The sequence below is a fragment of the Aptenodytes patagonicus genome, chromosome Z (genome assembly GCF_965638725.1).
Source record: "Aptenodytes patagonicus chromosome Z, bAptPat1.pri.cur, whole genome shotgun sequence".
In the NCBI taxonomy this organism is placed as follows: Eukaryota; Metazoa; Chordata; class Aves; order Sphenisciformes; family Spheniscidae; genus Aptenodytes; species Aptenodytes patagonicus.
This window is the reverse complement of record NC_134982.1, coordinates 27,898,048-27,908,040: the sequence shown is the minus strand read 5'-3', so window position 1 is coordinate 27,908,040 and position 9,993 is coordinate 27,898,048. Positions and strand designations below refer to the sequence as shown.

The following is a 9,993-nucleotide window of genomic DNA, read 5'->3' as shown; positions in this document are numbered from 1 at the left end:
CCCCTCCGCCGGGGCGGCGCGGCGCGGCGCGGCAGGAAGGCGCCCCCGCCTCCCCTGCCGCCGGAGGAAGCCTCGGCGGTCCCGGGGCGGCCCTTCCCCAGCCCCAGCCTCCCGGCGGTTGCCAGCCGCCGCGCCCCGGCTGCACTCGCGTCCCCCTGCGCTGGACGGACGGACGGACGGAGGGTGCGGAGGGAGCTCCCCGCGGCCCGGCGCCCCCCTCCCCCTCCCCGGCGCAGCGGCCATGGGGCCGCGGGCACTGCCCGCGCTGCTCTGCGCCCTGGCGGCCCTGGGCTGCCCGCCACCCGCCGCCGCGGCCCGCCTCGGTGAGTCGCCGCCCCCGCCCCGCGCGGGGGAGCTGCCGGGGGACGGGACGGGACGGGAGGGGAGGGGCGGGGAGGGGCGCCCCCAGCCCCGCCGGGCCTGAGCTTTCCCGTCCCAGGGGACCCCCCTGGGAAGCGGTGGCCGGGCGGCCCGGCGGGCGAGGAGCCCGGCCGTCCGGCGAGCTGCGGGCGGCGGCGGCGCCGTTTGCCTCGGCAGCGGGGCCGGAGCCGTGCGCCTTGGCAGAGGAAAATAAACAAAATACGCGTTAGCGCACAGCATCGTTGGCCTGCACGTAGCCAGGGCAAGGGTCTCCCGCTTTGAAGTTTTAATTGGAGCTGAGGATTGCGTTTTCTTTGGCGTTGTGAAAGGCTGCTCTAGGTTTGTTCTCACAGCAGCGGCAAGAGAACAGGCTAAAACACGGTTAGCCTGGCTAAAGCAACGTCAGACAGATACTTTTTGAGAACTATTTCTTTGAATAAAGGAAATGTCATAGATCTGAAATCCATAGGTCTGAGAAAGACGCAATGCCACGGGTAAGGTGGGGAAGAATGGTTTACGGTTGTCCCGCAGCTTAGGAGGCGGCCGGGCAATAGCAAGTTACGATGGAAAGAAGTGGCCAGGCTGGCGAGACGTGCTAGTGGACTTCCTTAAAAAACTGGCATTGCCTTTTGTTAACAACTTCAGATGGTAGAGTACTGGCTGAATTTGTAGGTAGCACAAAGTTTGGAAGATCCGCCAACGCAAAATAGTTAAGAATATCCACCCCAAGCAGATGACCTTCATGGTTATTCAATTAGAAATAGCACTAATAGCAGCATCAGTGCTACAACTGGTGAGACCGTGGATCCGTATAGCTCAGAGCTTGTCTGACAATGCAGACGTTGAGGGAAGGAAGGTAAGAGAAGACACGCATACGTGTAACCTCCCAGTTTCTGGTAGAGTTTCAACAGCACAAAGGGCAAGATTATGCATTTAGAGATTAGCAATGATTTTTTCTGTAAAATTCAGTTTAATGTTTCTTTCAGTCGCATAGTCATCGTAGTGCTCCTGTACAAATAACAGCCCTGTGAGATGCCTGCTGGGAAGACTGAGTTCAAGCTCTACATACAGAAAAGGGCTGATCAGAGGAACAGCTAAGGGGAGATGAAGGCTGAAAGGGGACAGAGCTGGGAGGGAAGTATCAGAGAGGGCAAATAATTTTGGCTAAACAACTTTTTCGCACAAGGAAAAGTGGGAATGAAGAGACCACAACCATGTTCATACTGGAAGTCTAAGTAAAATGTCCTTATTTAAAAAAAAAGGTGTGTGTGTAAAAAACAAACTGTATATGTTAATGCGAGAAAAAAGATTGTACTGTTGGGTGCTATTCTTCCAGTTGATGGAAACATTCAAACTTGTTTTCTTGCCTTTTGCAATTACAGTCTTTCTTCATTAAAGAGCACCCTGAATTACACTATTTATTTGTTGCTTCCTTAAGAAACAATGATCAAAATAGTTACTGTATTACATCACTAGGAAAAGAAAAATTCAAAACAAGTGACTTCATGTGCAGTAGAACTAATAAAGCCTGGCCATCTGAACATGTCTTCTGCTCCCCTTGTGCTCACTCCCATTGTAATGATGTAATTTCCCCACTGTCCTGGATAACCTTCCCTGTTTCTACCACAATGTACTTAATTCCCATCACCCATGCATTGCTGTATCCCCAGGTCTGCTCTGCCCTTGCACCTGCAACTTCTCCACCGCTTTTCCCTTGGTCCTCCTATATCCATGGTTCACACCTTACTGACCCGTGCTGGTCCTGCGGGTGGGTGAAAAAGCAATGGCTTGGCAGAGGGTTGGCGCTAGGTGCTTGCAGATTAGCCAGCCAGGTGCTGCCGAGGTGGCTGGCTGAGGTCTGAACCTGCCCAGACTGTCCTGCGTTGGGACAACGATAGCTGGATAGAGAGTTGTTACCATTGCTTGAAGCTAGGACCTGTGGTGAAAGCGATCGAGAAAGGAAAGCAAAAAAGGAGCAGACATCTGGTTGCAAGAAAACAATACTTTAGGAAAATGTGTTCAAATTGTTACTACATCACTTGTGTAATACAATAACAAATGATATATAAATGGAGATTGTGGGCTAAAGAGTATTTTTTAAAGACAACAAGGTGTTTATTTTTACAAAAGCAAATAATTGTCATCTGTCCTACAAGATTATGTCTTACCTTGTTTATAAACATGTCTGGCATGCACTTCACATTCTGCCTGTGAGTACCTAATTTATGGCCACTGAGTAATTTAGATTCCAGACTCTTATTACTGTGGGTTATACAAAGGGGAGATAAGAGGAACTGACTTTGTGTTACAAGCCAGCTGTATGGGTGCACCTGTCATCAGTAATGCCCAGAAATCGGTATTAGTAGTCGTCCAGCAGCACATAGGGAACGTATTTAATTGGACTGAGTAGGAGCCTAATCTTTAGTTTTCCACCTCACAGAAATATCCCTTGGGACATGAGCATGACCAGTTTGTAACATCCTGTCCAGATTTATGGGTCTACAGAAATAGTTTGAAATTTTCTGCTGGAGCTCAAGAGTGCTTGTTAAGATGGGTTGAAGCTGTTCTATTTTTTGGCCTCTGCTTCTCCTTTCACAGAACAGTATGCGCAGTAGCCCCTTGCATATGAAAGTAGACATGAAAGGAAATTATAAAATAGCTCTGTGTAAAAAAAAAAAAAAAAAGTATCTTTCAGGGTAAGTAGAATATGTGTATGCTCATCACAGGACCAACAATATGTAGTACTTGATGGAAAACAGCACAGTATAGATTGTTAAAATCAAACAATCCCAAACTTACTCAGCTTTCTACGTCATTTCTCTATGTCCTTGTTGGAGAATCAGTGCAAACACCACAAGCAGTAAAACAAAACTTCAGGCAATTTGAGTATCGTACTGATTCAATGTAATTTTTGCCTTTCAAAGTCCTTATTGGAAGAAAAGGAAGGACTGTATATATACTGTTCAGTGTCCTGACTGCACACCACGAGGAGAAAACCTCAATGCTTTATCCCACTCTTTCTTTGTTCTTAGTTTCTTAGTCCTGTTCTTTCATATCTATTTATATTTTACAAGTACTTTGATACAGCTGTTAACTCTGTCATATCAGCAATGAGAATACTATTAGTCATAAAAATAGCAATCCACCAGGTTTGACCTCTTCCAAAAGGATTGGATGACAGCCTAGCAAAAATAGGATGACTGTTTGAACATTTATGATCATTATATAAGCTTTACCTCTGTTTGCCTGACAGATTATTTGTATTATTAAAAATTACTTAAGCTGTAGTGAAATATTTCAGAGACAAATATTTAGAAATGTTTAGAGACAATCGATATCTACAGCTTTTAAATGGCTAGAAAGGAACATCTGACAGATTCTGGTATAGCTGTAGCTATGTAAGAGTAATTTTAAAATCTTTTCTGTAGAGCTACTGTATTGGCTGTCTTGTACTATCCCAGCTTATAGGTAATGCCTGTTTCCCGTTACTGACCTTTATGTTTATTGTCAAGGTTCATTAAGATCTTTTGAAATAATATGACATCATTTCATCCTCTTCCCTTCTGTGTGTAAATCTCTGATCATCAGCTTTTTCAAATAAACACTGACACAAAAGGAATCCAGAACCTCAGGGCAGTTACTATCTTCCTTTCCGTTTCAGAAAGCATGAAGTGCACTATTGTTTTTTCTAATAATACACAGACACTGTGTCATACAAACACGCAAGCAGCTTCACAAAGGAAAAGAACTGATATGTGGCTATCAAATTTTTAAATTAAAATTAAATTGAATTTCACCATGAGAGTTTAAATTCCCACTCTCTATATTATCAAGTGGCAAAGAAATAGCAAGTCTGAGATCTCATTGCATTTTTCCATAGAGCTGGCTTTCAAGTAGTACCTCCTGTCATCTAAGTTCAAGGTGTAGATATGGACTGAGCACAGGACACAGCATGGAGGTGTTGTTAACAGCATCAAGGTTGAGTTCAGCTCTGAACTTAGAAAGTCTTTGCTTAGACAAAGAACACATAGTTTTCACCAAGTTAAAGTATTATTCCAGAGAATTTTAACTAAACTAAAATGATTTATGAAATGTCCTGAATTATTGTAATAGGATTCTACTTTTAGAAAAGTTTTATAATGGAGCTATGCAGACTCTAAATCCTTTAATATAAGAAAGTTGTAAATAAGTTAGCTCCAAGAATTCAGGATATAATTAAAATTATTAGCAACGTTCAACTAACTATAAGCAATAGCTAAGACAAAGGTCAGTAGTCGATAAAAGGTAACTGGCCCAATAATCATTTTTTTCCTTTAGCATATTTTCATACTGTTCCAAGTTAGGAGTCACTGGCGAGAAATGGGTTTGCTTACCACCAAGCGCCTCCGCATTAAGTGACTTAACCTCAGTCATTAAAGGGTCAGTGGGACTGGTGGGTTTGCTCGCTAGTCCTCAGAAAGTGAGGCACTGCAGCACTTCCTCTGTGGCTTTGCTGCAGCGCTGCTAGCTTAGGCGAGGCAGCACAGGCAAAGGCCTTCAAAGTTCAGTGATACTGGGATGAGAGAGGTGCTTGCTGGAAGCACCTCAATTAGTTACCACGTCATGCGGAGGTCATCCTGGCAATACAGTTCCTGAGTCCAGACACAGGTTTACCCTCCCTCTCATCAAGTCCATTTATATCTGTGTTCCCCAAAAACATGCCTTCCTCACGTGAAACCGTGTCACCTCTTCATTTGGTTCTCCACTGTTCTTCAGTGATGGAGAAACCAAGAAGGACATGTAGACCTTTGGGGACTAGGATCGCCATTGTCTCCCATTTCAGAAATTTTCCATTTTAGAAATGTCAGTGGAATAAATATATATTCACAGCATTCAAACTCTTGAATTCATAAAACTTGTATGTACTGGAGATACCAGAGGTACTGTTCAAGCTTTTCTGTCACCCTTACTGATGTTTTTACCATGGAGACTTGCCTCTGGGCATGAGAAATTAGGGGTTTTTTCATTCATTCAATTACGATCCTCCCAAAAGAGATGAATACCGATGGTGTCAGTTACGACAGGTTTCTATTGCAATGATCAAGTACTGGAAATCACCTAACTATTCTATGTCAGCCACAGGCAAACAGATGAATGTCAGCCACAGGCTGAAGTTAGAGGTGTTAAATATAACTTGTGCTGCACCTGAACTGCTGAGCTAGGAGCTGACTCCTTAAGCCATCCAACCGCTTGGACTAAACTTTTAAAGTAAGGTTAAAGATTAAGGACCTATAGTTTTGCCTTTTGTTAGTGTTCTCTTTTAGATGGCGGAATAGACCCTTGTATAAATTGCTTTAGTGCCCTTCTGTGTGAACACTGAATCTCACATACTTCTGCGCATTTGTGTTTCAGTGTAAGTACTAAATTGTTCCCACGGCAGTCTATGCAACAAGCTCCCAGGCTCAAATTCTCATCCAGCATCTTTTTTTTGGCCTGCAGAGGTTGCAGTCTAGTCACTTTGCATACGAAAATCATTGTCTCAAACACTTCCCCTCTTTTGTCCCTTCTGCCCCCAGAATGCTGCTGTAACACAGCATGATACATACAGCACAGCAGCTTTAAAAAATCCCCAAATGTCCCTACCACTCCTCTGATCTCCCCCCACATTCAAGTCTGAATTTCACCAAAATTCAAGCTGGGCAGGGCCCTTGTACAGCCTGCGCACAGAGGGAGGCAACTGCCTGCTTAAAGCTGCAGCCACTCCTCTCTTTGCCATCTGCCTCCTTAAGATGCTTTTGTTCTCATCTGCATAAAAAAATGGTTTGAATTATGGTAGAACAAATAATTGCTTCTAACGAATAGCATCTTAGACGGGTGAATCATGCCTATGTACTTTCAGCTCAGTGATGTAAGCTAACACACCTTCATTTTTATTTTAGTTGTCTAGGATTCAACAAAGGGTCAGTTGCACAGCTAAGCAGATGAATGATTACTTAAGTAGTAGTAACTCTGTGACTTCTGTCTGCCCATAATATGTTTGAATTATCCTATGCCTAACTAGATTAAGCCGAAGCTGAAAACGACAGTCTTCCAAAATAAGTCTCCCTACAAACAACTTTTCTGAAATAATGTCTAAAGTAGCTCTTTTGATTGTTTGTGGGGGTTTTTTACATAAATAAATCCATGCCACACATTCAGCACTTTGTAATGCTAAATTCCTAACTCGTTACAGCTACGTTCAAAAAGCAGAGACACCCTGTCCTGACGCTTTTCTTCTCAGTCACAGCCACCGAACCATGCCGCAGAAGACCCTGCCGTAGAGGGAACACTAGTGGCAGGTTTCAGAAGTGCCCCGAGGGCACACTGGACATGTGCTGTCCTCACCGACGCACACTGGGCAGGATAAGTAGAACTGGGAAAATGTTTCAGTGCAATCCGTGGCTACCTGTCTGATGCAAGCAAAAGGTTGAGCCACGTCCGCCTTGAAAACTGCATGCAGACTTCTGCCATCTGTGTTGATGGGTGCTGTCAGATTGAGTAGGATGTCTCCCGAGCACAGAGAAATATCTCAGTAATTTGATGTTTTAATTGGATTTTAACTTTTTGTTACTTTGGTGACGAGTACTTCTAATGGGAATTTTGTGCATGAAACACCAGCATTTATCCCAGCATCTCATTTCTTACAAACTGTATGAAGGGTCTGGCAAAGACAGTTCAAGGGTGGCAAACTTACTGCTGTATTTGTGTTAAAGTAGCCCAAAGAGAGACGGGCTACTTAGAGGAAGTAGCCCAAAGAGAACGTAGGCGAGATTGGGTTGTTAAGCACAGATAGAGTCCCTATCATAAAAACATTCCAAACGAAGAGATAGGAGACATCTTACCCAAACTTGTAACAGGAGCTAAAACAAAAAGGGCTGGACTAACATCTGTGGGCAGTCTGCACTTTGAATCAGGAATTAGCCTTATTATTTTGTGTTGCCGATATGATCTTAGCTTTCCTTTTTGAAAGATATTTTTGCTTCCCCATAGCATGTAAATATTTGCTTATTAATCTTTATACTTTCTTATTTTTCAGCCTTCCCACATAACAGCAGCCTACCACGGGTCAGAAGTTTTGTACTCTCTTTTGTAAATCACCAGGATGACCCTATACCTACTGAAGGTGATACTGAAAATGACTCGGAAGTCGGATCAGGAACCACCAATCAGACTGGATCGTTCCTACGTGAACAACGGACAGTGTCAGTGCAAACAGCAAGATACCTCACTAGTCCATGGCTGACACGTTTTGTTCCTTCAGTTTACACCTTAGTGCTTGTGCTGAGTCTCCCCCTGAACGTTACAGCGATACTTGTGTTTCTGAAAAAAATGAAAATTGAAAAGCCAGCTGTAGTATACATGCTGAATTTGGCCCTTGCAGATGTCTTGTTTGTAAGCGTGCTTCCTTTTAAGATTGCCTATCACTTTTCTGGAAACGACTGGGGTTTTGGACCTCAAATGTGCCGTTTCATCACTGCTGCCTTCTACTGTAACATGTACTGTTCAATAATGCTAATGACAAGCATAAGCTTCGATCGCTTCTTAGCAGTGGTGTATCCCATGCAGTCTCTTGGGTGGCGTACATTAACACGTGCCTCGCTGATTTGTTTCATCATATGGCTTGTAGCAATAAGTGGGGTTATACCTTTTCTCATCAGAGAGCAAACGATGGAAATACCCAAGTTAAATATAACTACTTGCCACGATGTGCTACGAGAATCTGAACTTCACGGCTATTACCTCCATTTCTTCTCCATCTTCTCTTCTGTGTTTTTTGTAGTGCCATTTATAATTTCTACTGTCTGTTACGTGTGTATCATTCGACGTCTTAGTTCTTCTACTGTTGTTGCAAAACAAAATAAGAAGACACGTGCCTTGTTCTTGTGTGTGGCTGTTTTTTCTGTTTTTGTTATTTGCTTTGGACCAACAAATGTCCTCCTATTAGTTCATTATATCCATTTCTCTTACGACAACAGCTTAGAGTATCTCTACTTTGCCTATCTACTCTCTGTTTGCATCAGCAGCGTTAGCTGTTGCATTGACCCCTTTATTTACTACTATGCTTCTTCTCAGTATCAGAGACAACTTTTCAGTCTTTTCCATTGTAAAGAGACTTTTGATCCTAACAGTAGTAACAGCAGCGGCCAGTCAATATCTACCACTAGTAGAAGGGCTACGTGCTCTACTAATGTGAATAACAGTGTCTACAGGAAATTACTGGCAATGCATTGAGATAACGTGTCTGACACATGCTTTATTTTTAGACAATTTCAGACAAAAAAAGACTGTATTCTATCCAAGAAATGCAAAACCTTAAACCAAATTCTTGTACAATACATAGTTCTATGGATTCATTATAGTAATGCACAATTCAAATTATAACTCTGTATATGTATAGTATATATACATACAGTGTATGTAAATAGGTTACTGTAGAGGGGAAAAGTAATTTCTTAATAATAGGTTTTGAGTGTTTTCAAATAAACTCCTTTTTTCAGACAAATCCTTTGCATTGTTAGTTCAGTTTATTGCAGGGGTTTTATGAAATCCCATTTTAGGATTTTGAACTGTATCAGCTTGATTAAATTCTTACTTATGGAACCCCTCCATCTGTGCAGTATTCCAGAAGAAAGTGAAAATATCTTTCCAGGCTTTTTTTTTTTCCCCACTATTTGTCATGATTTCTGGAATTATCTGTAAACTTCATTTTCTTAGCATTATTTTGCATCTTGGACCCTGAAACTGTTTATTTTACATTTTCATATATTCCACTTCAAAACAGTATAGTTGTAGGAATGTGAGCAAATGAAAACCAGCTATTGATTGGTGTAATGTGTCAGGGGAGATAATTCTCAGCAGCTGGAACTAGCTTTTCTTTTGGTATTCCTACCATTAGTGTATGCTAGGTGTCTTGGTTAGGAATGTATTTTTCACAATTAATTTCACAAAAAAACGTGAAATTTTATTTCACAATGAATCAATGTTGAATGGCTCTCCAGAAAATATACTGAAAAGGCTGTATTCATCATCTTGTTACGCAATTTGCAAACGTGTGCTTTCTTGCACATGATTAATCTTCACGCACATGTTTAGGACTTGGAAATATCCTTTATCCCTGCCAAGTCTGGATGGATTTATATTTTACATTGTGTCCACGTCTACTAAAATTGCTGTGGTGTAGAGCCCAATAGCTAACTTCATTCTGTATAGCATTCTTTTACTACAGGATGCTGAAGCCAAATAACAGGAAATCGGTTTTAGAAGCAAGTGTGTAGGTATGTCGTGGTTTAACCTCAGTTGGCAACTGAGCACCACACAGACGCTTACTCACTCCCCCCCCACCCCCGGTGGGATGGGGGAGAGAATTGGAAGACCACAAGTGAGAAAAACTCGTGAGTTGAGATAAAAACAGTTTAATAATTTAAATATAATAATAATAATAATAATAATAATAATAATAATAATAATAATAATAATAATAATACACAAAGCAAGTGATGCACAGTACAATTGCTCACCACCTGCCGACCGATGCCCAGCCAGTCCCCGAGCAGCGGCCCCCCCCCGGCCAGCTTTCCCCAGTTCAGGTACTGAGCATGACGTCACATGGTATGG

General features: G+C 42.5%; 1 protein-coding gene across 1 annotated transcript; it reads left to right on the top strand.

Moving 5' to 3' along the window:
• Positions 1-241: 241 nt before the first annotated feature.
• Positions 242-8,876, top strand: F2R (coagulation factor II thrombin receptor). The gene is made up of 2 exons (XM_076361872.1): positions 242-323; positions 7,415-8,876. The coding sequence occupies exons 1-2, from the start codon at positions 242-244 to the stop codon at positions 8,608-8,610; spliced, it is 1,278 nt and encodes a 425-aa protein (XP_076217987.1). The 3' UTR covers positions 8,611-8,876.
• The last annotated feature ends 1,117 nt before the right edge of the window (positions 8,877-9,993 follow it).